At 33.9% G+C, this 17,722-nt stretch overlaps 2 protein-coding genes across 2 annotated transcripts in view; one reads left to right on the top strand and one right to left on the bottom strand.

The window, feature by feature from the left end:
• Positions 1-4,419: 4,419 nt before the first annotated feature.
• On the bottom strand, positions 4,420-10,813 carry LOC123539335 (glutaredoxin-related protein 5, mitochondrial-like). Its single transcript, XM_045323902.2, has 2 exons — positions 10,445-10,813; positions 4,420-5,221 (listed from the first exon to the last, which is right to left on the bottom strand). Exons 1-2 carry the CDS (start codon positions 10,707-10,709, stop codon positions 5,040-5,042), a joined length of 447 nt encoding a protein of 148 aa, XP_045179837.1. The 5' UTR covers positions 10,710-10,813; the 3' UTR covers positions 4,420-5,039.
• A 38-nt stretch (positions 10,814-10,851) lies between these two features.
• Positions 10,852-17,722, top strand: part of LOC123539316 (uncharacterized) — a 98,537-nt gene continuing 91,666 nt past the window's right edge. The window contains exons 1-7 of the mRNA XM_045323883.2: positions 10,852-11,047; positions 12,389-12,471; positions 13,476-13,630; positions 14,661-14,791; positions 15,119-15,254; positions 16,641-16,786; positions 17,488-17,606. Of these exons, the coding sequence (XP_045179818.2) occupies positions 10,969-11,047; positions 12,389-12,471; positions 13,476-13,630; positions 14,661-14,791; positions 15,119-15,254; positions 16,641-16,786; positions 17,488-17,606 (849 nt within the window). The 5' untranslated portion in view covers positions 10,852-10,968. The remainder of the gene's footprint in view (positions 11,048-12,388; positions 12,472-13,475; positions 13,631-14,660; positions 14,792-15,118; positions 15,255-16,640; positions 16,787-17,487; positions 17,607-17,722) is intronic.

The following is a 17,722-nucleotide window of genomic DNA, read 5'->3' on the forward strand; positions in this document are numbered from 1 at the left end:
TTTAGATCTACTGACCTAGTTTTTGACCGCACATGACCCAGTTACAAACCTGACCTAGATATCATCAAGCTGAACATTCTCACCAATTTTCATGAAGATCCGGTGAGAAATATGGCCTCTAGAGAGGTCACAAGGTTTTTTCTATTTTTAGACCTACTGACCTAGTTTTTAACCCCACGTGACCCAGTTTCGAACTTGACTTAGATATCATCAAGGTGAACATTCTGACCAATAATCATGAAGATCTCATGAAAAATATGGCCTCTAGAGAGGTCACAAGGTTTTTCTATTTTTAGATCTACTGACCTAGTTTTTAACCCCACGTGACCCAGTTTCGAACTTGACCTAGATATCTTCAAGGTAAACACTCTGACCAATTTTCATGAAGATCCATTGAAAAATATCGCCTCTAGAGAGGTCACAAGGTTTTCCTATTTTTAGACCTACTGACCTAGTTTTTGACCGCACGTGACCCAGTTTCGAACTTGACCTAGATATCATCAAGGTGAACATTCTGACCAATCTTCATGAAGATCCATTGAGAAATATGGCCTCTAGAGAGGTCACAAGGTTTTTCTATTTTTAGATCTACTGACCTAGTTTTTGACCCCACATGACCCAGTTTCAAACTTGACCTAGATATCATCAAGGTGAACATTCTGACCAATATTCATGAAGATCTCATGAAAAATATGGCCTCTAGAGAGGTCACAAGGTTTTTCTATTTTTAGATCTACTGACCTAGTTTTTAACCCCACGTGACCCAGTTTCGAACTTGACCTAGATATCATGAAGATGAACATTCTGACCAATTTTCATGAAGATCCATTGAGAAATATGGCCTCTAGAGAGGTCACAAGGTTTTTCTATTTTTAGACCTAATGACCTAGTTTTTGACCCTACGTGACCCAGTTTCGAACTTGACCTAGATATCATCAAGATAAACATTCTGACCAATATTCATGAAGATCTCATGAAAAATATGGCCTCTAGAGAGGTCACAAGGTTTTTCTATTTTTAGACCTACTGACCTAGTTTTTGAACCCACGTGACCCAGTTTCGAACTTGACCTAGATATCATCAAGGTGAACATTCTGACCAATTTTCATGAAGCTCTTATGAAATATATGGCCTCTAGAGAGGTCACAAGGTTTTTCTATTTTTAGACCTACTGACCTAGTTTTTGATGGTACGTGACCCAGTTTCGAACTTGACCTAGATATCATCAAGATGAACATTCTGACCAACTTTCATAAAGATCCCATGAAAAATGTGACCTCTAGAGTGGTCACAAGCAAAAGTTTACGGACGCACGGACGCACGGACGCACGGACGGACGACGGACGACGGACACCGCGCGATCACAAAAGCTCACCTTGTCACTTTGTGACAGGTGAGCTAAAAAGTAAGTAACAATACATTTTTGTTGGGTTTAACATCACATCAACCCAATATCCAATTATTAATGGTGGAGGAATTTCAGACAAAAGCTGACCATGGGTAAAACCACAAACGCAAGCCATCTGGATGGCTTTCTCATAAACAAGAATACTACGTCCCAACCTAAAGCTGTGAAGGGCAAGTGATTCCAAGGCAGAAATATTAACCACTCAGCCACTGAAGCACCTAGTAAATAACTATAAATTACTCAAATGATTTCACTTTTACAAATTCTCAGATGTACTTCACATCATACTGTCCACTCTTTCAAAAAGTAAGACAATTAATTTCTTTCTTTCCAGGAACTGCTTTTAATGCACAAAATTAATCATACCTAAGAAACATCACCAAACATAAACTCTTCATGACTCTTAACTTTCAAGTTATATCTTAAAATCGTTTGTTTAGGGTAACCCCTAAAAAATTAGTAGGTAGAGTAGGTTGGCTTTTTTACTGATTATAAGAAATACCATTGTTACATAGGTCAGAAAGTAAAATTGTTAGTGCTATACTTAATGGAGATTGTATTAACATAGTATAGAGCCCATGTGAATTTATTCCCCTTGCTAACTTATGAAACTTTTGCTACAAAACTGGAATAAAAACCTCCATGGTAAGGGGTTTTGCTAGGTACTGTTGGGTAACCATAAACAAACATTTTTAAGGCCCTATCAAGTACATGCAAAAGAAGTTTTTATGCACCCATAAGGTCAGATCTGTACAAAACTGGAATAAAAACCTCTATGGTAAATGGTTTTGCTAGGTAGGGTTGGGTAACCATAAACAAACATTTTTAAGGCCCTATCAAGTACATGCAAAAGAAGTTTTTATGCACCCATAAGGTCAAATCTGTACAAGTGAAAACTAATAATGACCTTTGCAAGTTGCAGCTCAATTCATATGTTTAGTTCTGTCCAGAAATAGAATCGAAATAATGTATTAAATTTTCAAACAAAGATTTGGTTTTGAATTAAATCATCTGTGATAAAATCCACGAAATGTGTTAGGAATCTTGGAGCAGTATTTGACAGCGGTATGGATATGGAACAACAAGTCAACTCGGTGTGCCGAGCTGGATATGCACAACTTCGCAGAATAGGTCACATCAGACGGTATCTTACCAGTGATGCCACAAAAACCCTTATAAACAGCCTGGTTACTTCACGGTTAGACTACTGTAATGCCTTGTTAAGTGGTATACCAAACAGCACACTTAACAAGTTGCAACATGTCCAGAACACTGCAGCTCGCGTAATCACTAAGACGCCCCGTCGCAATCATATAACACCGGTTCTGAAGGAGCTTCACTGGTTGCCAGTGAAATACAGGGTGCAGTACAAGGTTCTGACCCACACCTTTAAGGCGTTACACAATCAGTCCCCTGCCTATATTAGGGATATGCTAGAAGTGTATAAACCGGTCAGGACCCTAAGATCGCAAGACACGCTGTCACTGGTTATGCCAAAATCTAATACCATGATATATGGCAATCGCAGCTTTTTGTGCACTGCTCCAAAGCTTTGGAACTCTCTTCCTGTCAAGATCAGGGAAGCTGACACGCTAGCTGCTTTCAAAAGCCTGCTCAAAACCCACTTCTTTGTACAATATTTTGTTAACTGACCGATACATTAATTTTTTTTTATCTTGTTTTATTAAATTATACTTGTTTTCATTTATGATTTTTGTTAATGTGGAATGCATTATCTTTGTATACATATTTGTTTGTATTTTTGCAATTTATTCTGTAAAGCACTTTTGAACGTGCACAAGTGCATGAAAAGAGTGCTATATAAATGTGGTATAATAATAATAATAATAATTGCCCTTCAGAATCATGCTGGCTGTGCCATTTAAACATAATTCCTTCACATCTAATTTCAAAACAATGACTTTATTTAACAACAAATCACTATTTAGGAAATATTTTTTCTTAAATAATATGAAAGACCTTATAAATAGTCATAATAATTTCTACAGAAGTAGCATGAATGTGCTATAAAATAATTACTAACATGGTGAATAACATTTGCATGTTTTTCTACAAGGGCTTTCCCCCCAGCAACACTTTCACAAGGATGCACTTGATGCAAAATAACGATGACACAAAATATTTTATTGATTTTATAATATATCAAGCCAATAGTAGTAAACAATTGCGGCCTTTGAGTGGTTTGTCACCTGATTAGTTTAAACTAATTTGTTTTCGCTCGATTGTGATGGAAGCTCCAAGCTTATTGGAACCATCCTGGAAAAACTAGTACTGGTGTCATATAAGAAGTCATGGTCATGACCCCAGTGGGGCTCGAACCCATGGCCCCTGGACTGAGTGGCTGACAAATTATCACCGTCAAGAGTTAGGAATTGAACAAAGAGGGTGTTAGCACAAGTTGTTAAATATCCAAGTATCTGAAAAATAACTGTAGTAAATGAGACAATGAACCGCAAAAAAAAGTCTGGATCGTTTTCATTCTTATAATGTTAATGAAATATTTTTGTAACTGTCAGACAGCACCCTGCAATTTCAAGTCATAATGTTCTCTTATCAGTCCGTGCATCAACCTTTGTTTCTTGCAGAATATACAAAGCTTGGTTTTATTCTTTGTTTAATTGGCAATCAAATCAAGTATATGATTATGACTGTACAGTATGGATTTCCATCAATGATACACAGAAATGATAAAAAGAAGAGATTTTTATAAACTAATTTGTTTAATAAAATCAGTAGAGTGAAATAAACTTTCAAGAATTTTTCATAGCTGGCCAGATTAAATAAATAATTCAATTGCTATGAAAAATCATTTTTTAACAACTACTATACTATGAAGAATTGATATTCATAAATTCTTGGGCCATATTAGCCAAATATATTAATGTCAATGGTTCATATAAAGTCTAACATATGCAATCTTAACTCAAACTTAAATTCAACAAATTAAATTTAAACTTTGTTTTAGAAAAAACAAAAAACAAATCCATGCCTGAAATTGTGAATAATTATTTGTACAATGCAATAAAAAGTTTCAATGTATTGTTTTTGTGTCAAAAAAAGTAACTTTCACACGAGAAAGATGACATAAATCCTTCCTATTTGATAAATGCAATGCAGCATGATTTCTGAATGAATATAAAAGTCTCTGTTCTTAACATACATGAGTTTTACAATCTTCATTGTTCAAAATGTTTTAAAGTGTTGCCGCATTAACTAATTTTGTCAACAACTCCTCCTCCTCTTTTGTAAAACTGACAATCAGCCCCTCCTCCACAACTTAAAACAATTCTCATGATTCATAACTTCTGTTTTTCAAAAGCCTTGCATGTCAGCTTTAGCATGAAAACTTTTCCACATTTTAACTGTAGGTCTTTGTTCTTGCATCTGAGACTGCATTGCAATCATTAACAGACTGGAAAGTTGTTAAACGATCATTTGAAAACATCAAGATATTTTGCTATGAAAAAACATATAAAAAAGAAAATTTGATAATTTATTTTCAAAATTGTTGGATCATCTGAAAAATTGATCAAAACTAACATACAGGACTGTCAAAGAACAGCCACAATGTATAAAACTAAAACATGATAACAATAATATCAAACTGGCTCTATTTGTCTTTATTTTCTTCCTCTATCTTGTCTAAAAGTACAGATCTTATTCCAACTTTTTTGAGTTCTTCTATAAGTTCTCCATTTTTGTGCATTTCTAACATAACATCACACCCTCCTATAAACTCTCCTCCAATGTAAACTTGAGGTATAGTCGGCCAATTACTGTAATCCTTCACACCTGAAATTCAAAGTAAAAACATGTACTGTGGAGTCATTAATATTCGTGAGGGACTAATTTCGGTGGATTTTGTGGCTGCATCAACGCTAGTAAATCTCAGTTACCAATTAAAATTCCCGTTCATTTTAACTTCAAGGGTTGAATTCATATCCCTGGAAAATTGCCAATCTGGCCCAAACTATGAAATTTCATGAAAACAAAATTATGTTATATACAGAGACACAGCTGGTAAAACAAATATTCAAATCACAGAAGAAATGATTGTTAATGAAAATGTAATGAAATTTGGAACATACTGCAGCAATTAAATGCAATCAAAGCAGTGTACAGTCAAGTCCTGCAATTTTTAACTCACCTAAACAACACACGACAAATTATTCAAATTTCTGAGAAAAAATAATTTTAAGATTGCCTTAAAATTTAATGAGAACAAGAGCCTGGTCTAATGACAGAGTCTTCCACTATTGGAGATCCTTCACGATAATACTATCTTACAAACAAAAGCTTTACCAAAAGTTTTCTAAACTGAGTAAGGGGCATAATTTTGTACACTATAAGTTGGAGATATGGCATTTTGGAGATGTAAAAATGCGAGTACAAAAGCTCAATATGACACTGTACTTAATAAGTTTTTAATCATATCAGCCTTTATTGAAAAATGATTAAACTTCTACATAACTAGTTTTCACTTTCAAGAATTATAATGATAACAATATGAGACATCAATAGAATATTAAAACTGGACAAAGTCGACATATTCTTATTACTTATCAACGCCTATAACTGAGGCTAGGCATCAAGTTTCTAAATGGCTAGACACATCCTAGCAGACTCCTATAGTAGTCAAAATAATTTGACGGGCAGATTGTTTTATATTTGTGATGGGCAATCTAACCAAAAAAAAAAAAAGGATAAATCACAGTAGACAGTCATGTGAAGTTATTGGTTTTATCTCTTGCGCATATATTGTGTACAGTACATACGTAGGTTTAAATCACCAGAAAATTTATAATTTTGGATATTAATTAATTTGATAAATTTTACATGCATCAATGAGGAATTGAGTCCCCTTTGATACATGTATGTAAGTTTAATTTGAATTTGTAAATCTCATAATCATATATGGCCTAAAGCAAAATAAGCGTGACATTTTGTAAAAAAATAAAGTTCTTGCATATGTAAATAACTTAGTTGTTTCTAGTGGGCGGAACTTCAAATTTTATCAAACAAATACTGTTTTATATAAAACTTTGCATTTGTCTTAAAAAAATGCCTATGACTGACAGAAAATCTTTGAAAAATTAAAAAATGTGTTGAAAATTACACAAAACTCTAGGACTGAAATAGAAATGTGTATCAGTACCTTTCTGAATTTTGAGTTAGATTGGATGTAGAGGATGAAATATATATATATTCTCTGCACAAATAACATCCAAATATCAAAATAATTGATAAAATAAGGATAAAATGAAAGCATGAAAAGAGTATTGAACATGTTCAATTTTCTAACAAGTTGAAACAATAACTTTTCTTAACACAAACACATTTATCATATATTACAATGCCATTAAAGCCAATATTCAAAATTTGATAAACATACCTTGAGTGGTTTTTGAGATTTGATGTGAAGAATTAAGTCATTATTTTTGGTTCAAACCGTGACTGTTGGGACAAGACTTTAGATATTACAATACATCAGTTATTTGTGAAATTGAGCAGAATTCTTGTTTTTTAATGCATTTGCACAACATCTGTGCTATATGGCAGGAAATGAGAATAATCTAGTATCTCACTCATTGAAAAAAATTAAAAAATGCAGTATTCTGTTGGATTTCATATTTAATATGTGTGCATTTTATAGTATTTAATCAAATGTACTTAGTGCTAAAATTTACCATTTTTATGAAAGCTGAAAACAAAAGTAGTAAGAAAAATAATTATATAAGAAACTTTTTACTGTTTTGTTTAAAAATTATAAAGGAATTAATTAAATATATAAACATGACTGTTGGGACATGTTCATGTGCGAATTAGACCTTCCTTATTTTGTGCATATTTCTGCATATTTTATTGCAATATAATATTAAAACAATAACAGTTGTTCTGGCATCATATTGACCGCAGAGTATTTCATACAATAAGAACTAAATGCCTTAAAGCATTAACCAATGACAAATGATATTTCATAAAAAATAAACAAAAATATATTTCATAATAATAATAATGTAAGAATACCAAATTTAACAGTTTGAAACTTAACTTTTATCAGAACAGTTTAAAACAGACATCTGTACATGGGAAAGCTACTTTAAATACTTAACTTAGTTTTTTTGCATAATTACAAAACCGTGACTGTTTGGACACATTACTGTGTGTATTAATACTAATGCATATTGCATAAATAACGGACTTAGCCTTGCCACAGATTAAAGCAGTATGTTGAAAGTGTTTGCATGGCATGATATACATAGTTTCATATGTAACTCAGACTTTGATTTACAAGTCTGGAAACAAATGACTAGAAAGCGACATTTAACAAACTAACAGAAACATATTTCATGAACAGACTATAGTAACTAAAGAAAAACCTAAAATATGGCTTTTTGAGCTAAACAAGGATTTTATTTGATCTGACATAAAGGCCTATTTTTTTTATATTTTTTTTTACCTCAGGTTACCCAGTGTTTAAAAAGATTAAATTGAAATGTGGCCTCTAGAGTGTCAACAAGGTTTTTCTATGATTTAATCTAGTGATCTAGTTTTTGACCTCTGGTAACCCTTTTAATTTTGACCTAGATTACAGGGAGACAAACATTCTGACAGTTTTAGGAGGAAACCTAAAATGTGGCCTCTAGAGTGTTAACAAGGTTTTTATATGATTTTATCTAGAGTGTTGCTACAGTTTTTCTATGACTTGACCTAGCGAACTAGTCTTTGACCTCAGGTTATCCAAATTCAGAATTTACCTTGGGTGTCAACAGTCAGATTGTTGAGAAGCACAATGACAGACTTTGGGTGATCCCAATAGCTCACCTTGTGCTAAGGTGAGCTAAAGATCAGACAAACAGAAGTTACTAAATGGCAACTCACTACAAACAAGATTGTAAAAGACAGACACATGATTTGCATTCCGGCTGTTTAAGAGCTTAGACTTGAGAGACAAATTAGCCTCTTGTGCAGGCTTAATTTTTTTATTTGTCTTGATTGTAGTTTTGAAATTACTCACTCTTTAGTACCATGCTTGGTAAAACAAATCCTAATTTTACTTTTATATACTGGTAGACATATAACAATAATGATTACTCATTGAATAAGCTGTCCACTTGTTTAAGTTTTATCTATATACACATGTATGTATTATGATGACAGATCACATAATTTGTTTTATCCATTCATGAAATAAAGCTGATTTGTGAATAAAAACTTTTACTAACAGTACTGGATGCTTTTGTCAGGCTTGAAATAAGTATGTATGGCGTAGAGCAAAATATTTTTAACGAAGCCACATAAAAAAGCAAGGTTTCTTTTTTCAATTACATTTCTTGTATTATTTTCATTTCAAGAGGTTTGATCCTTTCTGTATTGAAAATTTCAGAGGAATCTTGCAACTTGTTTCAAAGATACATGTATGACACTCGAATGTTGAAGACGATTGTGAAAAATTGCCATTTTAGAGCAACATGCAATTTTTTAATTCATTAGAAATGTGTGCCCAAAACAAATTTTAGTATATATAGATCTTTGTTAGATCTACATCTTTGTCTCTCTGCAGCTGTCTTGTTTTTAAACTGCTTTTTAATTTCACACCCAGTTCCTGAATTCTTCACTTTCCATGCCAAAAACTGAATTCTACTGATAGTTTATCCATTTTATTCTAGAAATTTAACTTTGTTACAACATACAGCTCTAGGTATAAAGTGTCCCAACAGTCACAGTTTCTATTGCCAGGACAAAGAGTTATCCTCAACACTGTAAACTGTAGTCAGTATTTTAAATTTGCAGGTTTCAACAAGTTAATGCTACTTCTTGCTGGAAAACATGAAATTTCTGGAAATCTGCCATCCATGTACTTTTTGGGGGAATTTTTAAATTTCTTAAGGTAGTAACAAAAACATTTCTGAGAATCCCTTTAAACATGTTAAAGGTATTTATGTTAGTCTTGTTAGAAAATGTCCATAGATAAGAAATGAACATAAAAATATGCATGATTGTATTTAGAGAAGTATTGGAACAGGAATATATGCAGTTAATACAGCTGTGACTGTTGGGACAGAAAACGTGACTGTTGGGACAAGGATTCAATGTGATGTATGGGTGATCTGTATCAGCACATTAGCTGGCCGGAAATACATATATATACATAAGGGTTAAGGAATATTTTAAGACAGATTTATCTTAGAAATCTTATATTGTTGTAAAACAGTGAGCAAAAGAAGAGGTGCACAGTCAAACCGTGACTGTTGGGACAAATTTGGTGCACCTAAGGATACGAGCCACTAGCATGCATGCAGTATTATGAAGAAGGTTAGGATATGGTATTAAAGTGGTGTCTATTGACTAATGAAAAAGTCAGGTTACATACATTTAAAGCTTCCTGTATTGTTTATTGCAGACAGCAAATACTAAAGGTATAAAAATGCTATTTTGGCTTCATTGGAGTATATTTTTTGAAAAACCATCAAACGAGAAAATGTTGTTTTTCTTTAAAGCAAACTGTTTCCCGATGAAAGTAGATGGCTGTGCTATAGAACAAACACCAAAAAAGATCCATATAATCTAAATTTTGTTTTGGGCACGCATTTCTAATAAATTAAAAAATGCATGTCACGCTAAAATGGCAATTTTTCACAATCTTCTTCAACTTTAGAGTGTCATATCTTCGAAACCAGTTCCTCGATTCTTCTGAAATTTTCAACACAGAAAGGGTCAAACTTTGTGAAATGAAAATAAGACAAGAAATGTAATTGAAAAAAGAAACCTTGCTTTTTAATGCTTTCAAACTTGGGCATCATTAAAAAAAAGCTTATTTTGCTCTAGGCCATATGCAACAAAATCAGCATTTAAACCCAAATCGGCAGCAATGACAATTTCCAATTCCTCAACAATTTTGACGGAGTGGAAATATTGCCCATCATAAAAATAACTTGATATTTCCTATGATCGCATAAAATTAGTTGGACTAACTCCCGTAGGCACAAAAACATGATGCAACAGTATACACACCCTGTCTTAACGTCTCATCATCTAATACGTTATGGTCAGTAAAGTTGTTCACACCATGAAAGTTTAGTATTTGTACAACTGCATTACTAAATCCACACCGAGGCTGATCAGCAGTGCCCTTCATGAAAACAACAACTTTGCTGTCCTTGACCAACCCATCAATATAATCTTTACTGCCAGTGTCAACGCTATATCTTGCAACGAGAGCTTGAAACAGTTTCCTATTATTTTGGAGAAACAGTCTTGAACTTGCAAGTCGATTCATTTTTGAGAAATAACAGCGAGATTGAAAAAAATTGTTATATATCTACTTAATCTGAAATAATTTTTGTGTACATGCTCCACTTTTCCAGTTAATGCCGGTGTTGGTGTGAGAATATCTTTATGTGAAAATCACTCTTCAAACTTAGACTTCCGTAAACATGTCATATTTCAAAAATTAATAATTTTAAGGGCGTATTCGGTAACAACGAACTTTTAAGCACTTTTCATATAGTCTTGAATAACAGTATAGCATAAGTGAGATGACGGAGCAGTTAGAAGTAGCTGTCAAGTCTGGGAGGGTGGATGTTGTTAAAAGTTTCTTGTCCACGTTGCAAGAAAGTAAGTTAGGACTGATTTAACACTTACCTTGCTAAATTTTTATAATGAAATTGTCCGTCTTTGAATTTGGACAGTTCCACTAACTGATAAGAGGAGTGCTTCCCAAAAAGATAGTGACTGAATCGCAAACAGTACAGATAATGATCAGACTGCACGGATGTTCATGCTGATCATGATCTACACTGGTCGTAAAGGCAGAAACAATTGTGTTCAGCATGGCAAGGGTTAAGTGTCAGTCTGCATATAAAAAGGTCTGGGGATCATTCCCCAGTAGTGACTTTAGTGTTATCTCCTCCAGGTTTATTTAAGGCAGTGGCTACGATTACGGTACCGTAATCCTAGCCTCTGGTTCTAGGATTACGGAAGTTCCGTATTCCTAGACAACCCTATGAGGATAGGCTAGGATTACGGAAGTATTTAAGATGCATCAAATATATGGTAGGACATGCATAATTGACGTTGTAAAATTACTTATTTCACTACCAGTATTATTTCGTGCAATCGATCCGCTGTTTTGGGTTAGTATAATCTTAATGGTGGCACGCGGAAATATTATAGAATTATCTATGTTTCATATATACCTGCAATTTTTGTCATCAAATCAACACAAATGGTCTTTAATAACATACAATATGGTTATAAATAAAAAAAATCAAAGTATAGAATATTTTTTTAAACCTAACTTTTACCCTCATATTTCTATATTTCCGCGGGCCGCCATTAATATAGCGTTTAAGATTATACTAACCCAAAATGGCGGATAGAAAACACGGAATAATAAGGCAGATATCAAAAATCGCTATTTTAATAAAGTGAAATAAGAAGTTTACAACATCATTTATGCATGTCCTAACATATATTTGATGCCTCTTAAATACTTCCGTAATCCTAGCCTATCCTCATAGGGTTGTCTAGGAATACGGAACTTCCGTAATCCTAGAACCAGAGGCTAGGATTACGGTACCGTAATCGTAGCCACTGCCTTTATTTAATTGTGTCAGAAATGTTTGACACACTCTTGGGAGTGAGCAGTGGCGTAACTACACTGTTGGCAAGGCTGAGGCACACACATAGAGACAGTCTGATAAATGTAACCTCTTTTATTTGTTTTATTTGTTCACATTAGGAGGGCATACCTGTTCTCAGTATAAACTGAATAGGTTTGGTATCAGTCAAAATAACAAATAATAGTCTTAGAAACAAACTTACAAAGGTATCTAGATTTCAGTTTGCAACCTTTTCAATTTCTCATTTTAGAGTACTTATAAATGCAAGCTGGGCTTGAGTCATTCAACTCTTGTTATCATGCAATAATAATGGTGTTTTTTACTGTGTGAACAGATAAAGAGCATGATACCTTGTTGAATCAAGTCCTGAAAGAGCCGTGTTATGATGGGGAAACACTTCTTCACCTTTCATCGAAGGTAAGTACAAGGATCTATTGATTTTTACAACTGCTGAAATAAAAAGGGGTCGGTTACTTGTCCATTTCAGCCTGTTCAACAAAACATTATTGACAACCCTGTACTTGTTTACAGCTAACGTCACAAAAAAGTTGGTCGGACCTCTCCTGAGAAACTTGGCTGGATCCGCGATTGATATCACAACTGTTACAAGAAAAATAATTTTAAAAATGCTTGCATTCGGATTTAAACCATCCACTTCAAATCTTAATGGGGACTATAGATCTGTGGTTGAGTGGTTATAGTCGCTGACTTTGAGTCACTTGCCCCTCACTACTGCGGGCTTGGGGATTTGCTTGCTCCCCTTGCTTGGGGATTTGCTTGCTCCCCTTGCTTGGGGATTTAAATCTTTCATTGTGAGGAAAGTCATTTGGCTGGTTGGGGGAAGATCATTGGTTCTACCCAGGTGCCTACCCATGCCAGAAATAATACTATTTGGAGGAGCACCTGAGGTCTTCCTGCACTGTGAAAACTTGGAAAGTTGCTATATCACCTGTAATAATGTTGGTGTGACATTACACCTAATAAAAACAAATCAGGTGTTATGGACCATCCAGTGTTCTCTGTGAGACTCTAAATTTTTCTATATCTTACGTTGTACTTGAATTCTGTTAAGGAATGTGTGCACCTTATTCTGGATATGAATATATCTAAGCATTGGTCTGCAGAAGGTTCCTAAGTAGGATGTTTTCTTGATAATTAAGAGCTATTAATGTGACTTTAATCTGATAGAAAATCATCTAAGTTTGTGTCAGTCACTAGTATCTAAGTTTGTGTCAAATGAAGTTGCATTTTTAGAAAGAAAGACAATGGTTAGGATGGTCTTACAACTTTGAAGTGCTGTCTTTAACTTAAAATATGCATTTTCATATGAAATTTTTTGCTACATAATACACTATTGCATGAGGTACCATTATATGAAAGAGGAAGTGCTGATACACTACATAATTTTGTTTTTATACTAGGAGGGTCAGTTTGACATTGTAAGGCTGTTGATATCAGCTGGAGCTGATTCTACTGTTCTAGATAAGGATGGAAAATTGGCCTACAATGTTTCAGCATCAGAAAAAACAAAGTCTGCTTATAGAGAATGTCTTCTACAGGCTGCATCTCAATCCAAGTAAGTTATTTATCATTTGTTAATTATCATTGTGAGTAACTTTTTCTATTAGCGGAGACTGAATAAAAGCAAGAAAATTGTATTTTTGGCCACTCTTAATACATGTATAATATGCACCCCCTCACTCTTCCCCAAAATTTTAGGATGGTTTTTGTAAAAAAAAAAACAACTTATTATACACAAGAATCAATGGTAATATTCTGACTTTCACAAACAGTATGACTCTCAAATATAAAACTAGCAGATGTTGGCAAGAATGCTCTCAGTTACTATCAGAGGTTACAAAATGTGAATTTATCACTGTTGATTATTAACTAGAAGTGAATCCATGTCATAAGTGATTGGATTGGTAGTTTTGGTTGCGGGTTTACCCACTACCAAAGTTACAAGTGTAATTCTGACAATCATAGCATCTTTATTTTATTCCAAATCACATCCAAAGGATGTTCATGTGCTACACAAAATAGTCCCATTCATGAACAATGTGGATGAATTATCAATGATCAAGCATTTCTGATTCAACCTGTTTCCATTCACACTGACCATTTAGATTATATAAGATCTATCAATCATAAGGTTTTCCAGCCCATGGTTACATCACAAGCTAGGTCAGGCAGAGTTCATCTTAGATATAAGGACATTTGTATTTGTTTCTCATTCATGTATATTTATAGATTGGCATTTAAACAGAAAATAAATCTACCAAAACTTGCAACCACCAGACGTCTCAAGGCTTTGATTTGTCAATAGTGAAATGAACAGTTGAGTGGTGGATAAGACGTTGGACCTATATTATATGCAAACCACACTGAGGACATGACCATGACAAATTTCACCAGTACTGGTTTCCAAAGGCACTTAAACTTTTAAGGAAGCTTAAATTTTTCTTCAAAGTGGAGCTAAAGTAAATTAGTATTAACTGTAAGAAGAAAGTGTTCCAGTCAGTGGTCGTGTTCATTGAGATGCATGAATGCAGCTCTGTGTCAGTTTTCTAAATTTGATATGTTACCAGTATTTACATATATTTCAGCATCAGTCAGGTAGAACAGCTGGTCAGAGGTGGAGTAACTCTTAATTTCACAGATTCACAGGAGAGCATGAATACACCCCTGCACTGGGCAGCTAGCTTTGCAGATGTTAAAACAGTTGAATGCCTTTGTCGTAAGTACATCACCTACTGGTGTACATGAAATGTTATTTACTACCTACCAATATGCATGAAATGTAATTTCTGTCAACTGGTATACATAAAATGTAATTTCTATCTGCTTGTATTCATGAAATATTATTTGCTAGATACTGGTACACATAAAATGTAATATTCTATCTTCTGGTGTACATAAATTATAAATACTAACAACTGGTATACATAAAATCTGATTTCTATCTACTGGTATACATTGTACATGAAAATGTGATTTGCTGTATGGTAAACAAAAAATGTAATTTCTGTCTACTGGTATACATAAAATGTAATTTTCTATGTAGGATATGGTGCAGATGTTCATGCTGTAAATTGTGATGGAGGTTCACCATTACATGATGCTGTCGTGAGAGGTAACCTTGACATTGTCCACTGTCTGCTGCAATATGGAGCTGACCCTGCCCTCCAGATATCTCAAGGGTAAGCATGACTATACAAAGTTTAGGTTTAGCATTGCTGGAAAATCTTTCAAACAGACATGTGTTCACTGTCTGATAGCACCTCTGAAACTTCATTTTTATTTTGAATTATACTGTGAAATCATTAATATTCGTGGGGGACTAATTTTCGTGGATTTCATGGTTGAGTCAATCCTCGAAATTTAATTCCAACGAAAAAGTAAAACTCCCATTCATTTTATGTTCAAAAGTTGAAATCCACGAATTCATATCCCCACGAAATTGCCTTTTTGACCAAAACCACGAAAATTCATGCCCACGAAATTAAATGATTTTACAGTATGTTGTAAATCAAGCTGTTTCTTTTCTTATAATTTATTGATTTCAGTGAATAGTTTTACATATTTGAGTTTGACATTCTGACTAGCATTAAACTTATCCAAGCAATTATGATTACACTGACAAAATAATTGTAATGTAAGCAATTACATCTCTAAACATAAGTGATCACAATGTAATTGGTTACATGTGAAAAGGCAATATAATTGTAATTTAATTGATTCCATTATCAGGTAATCATGTCTAGGTCAGAACATAACTTGATTCTTTTCTACATAAACACAACAAGGATGCTCTGAGCGTTATATGGCAATATGTAAATAGTTAGTCTTAAGGTGTATAACAGTTTTGGGTTGAACTTGATTTCTTCAAGACCCGTCTGGTTACCTAAGAAAAGTGAGCAGTGAAAACAGAATGCATGGTGTCTGAAGTCTTTCATCCTGCACCTCTGACATTGTCAGTTTCTTGTGGAATACATGTCAGTACTGGTGCAGAATCAAAGAAAACTTGTTAGCTTCACTTACAACTCTTACAGAATTAAAATATGGCAAAATCATTAATATTCGTGGAGACTAATTCTTTGTGGATTTCATGTTTGTGTTTGTTTACCAATGAACACATAGAATTCCCATTCATTTTGTCTTCAAAAGTTGAAATCCTCGAATTCATTATCTCCATGAAATAGTTGTTTTTCAGCAAAACCACAAATTTCATTTATGGAAATTAGATTATTTTAATGTACTAATAAAAAAATCATGTTAATCCTTAGTATGCTGGACACAGTTGATTCTGCCTTTGTGACCAGTGTAGATCATGATCATCCTGCACACCATTCAGTCAGTATCTCTTTGGTATGCACCCCTTTTAACAGATAATGGTACTGTTCAAATTGAAAGCTGGACAAGTTCATTATAGAAATTTAGCAGAGTAAGGGCTAAATCTCACCAGATTTATTAGAGTATTAGAGTTTCCTTTATAATTGTACATCATATTTTCCCTTATTAATTAACAACTGGTAGATTTTTCTAACATGACTTTGAAAATTTATTTGAATATTTATTCTTTACAGAAAAGCTGCAGGGAAGACGTGTTTTGAGCTTGCTGAAGGTAAACCAGAGATTCTGAACCTGCTGAACAATCCTCCAGCAGTTATACAGCTAGATAAAGTAGAGTCACAGACAGAATTGAGCACAGATGACAGTCTGGCTGCTGGAGGTATGAACTATAATAAACTTCTGTTGTTTTAAAATGAGTTCAATACCATTTTCAGAAAGTATTTTGTAATGTAAAACTAGAGTGTTTGATTTGAGTGTACCTGGATTTCTAGCTAGAAATAAATTTAGTGTTGAAGAAAATTGACAGTACTTAAATAAGAATCAGAAAGTGTTAGAAAACATTGTCGCCATAACTTTGAGAGAATATATTAATCTATTATGCTTTCCTAATATAGTGGATTGTTTTAAGGTCAAATATTACATTTGTCCTTTCCATAGGACTACATTGTCAGAAACAGGCTTGCATGCTTTTCATACTTCATTGAACAAAACAGTTTACTCTGAAATCATATTTGTGGATGTCTTATTTTCATGGGTTTTGTTGCATGGTCAATCCACAAATTTAAATCCCAATGAATAAGCAAAATTCCATTTCATTTTAAGCTGAAAATTTGAAATCTGTGAATTTATATGCCCAACCAAAAACAGCTAAAGTACATGCCCACAAAATGAAATAATTTTACAGTACCAGTTTCTATAGAACTGTCCTTGTAATAAATGAAATATTTTCATACCTTATATATGACTTTTAACCCAATAAATGGCTTTGAACATGACAAGGGTCCTCATTGGACAAATAAGTGCAGACCATTTCAGATCAGCCTGTTATGTGGAAATAAGGCGTGTTTAATGTTGTTTCAGATCAAAACAAGTTGAAGTTGTCATTACCTAATGGTGATGTACCTACAGCAAATCATGTTGCCTCCCCTTCCCCCAGTGATGGACCAGCCACACCCCAGCTCATGTCACCAGTTTTCAAGGTAGGTTTGTTTGTATCGGGTATGTCACTGATTTAGATTTTCAGTGTTCATGTCACCATTGTAAGATATGACAATGCTCTTGCAATTGGTAGTTTTAGTATCAGTTTCATGAAACA

This window comes from Mercenaria mercenaria, chromosome 1, assembly GCF_021730395.1.
Source record: "Mercenaria mercenaria strain notata chromosome 1, MADL_Memer_1, whole genome shotgun sequence".
Classification (NCBI taxonomy): Eukaryota; Metazoa; Mollusca; class Bivalvia; order Venerida; family Veneridae; genus Mercenaria; species Mercenaria mercenaria.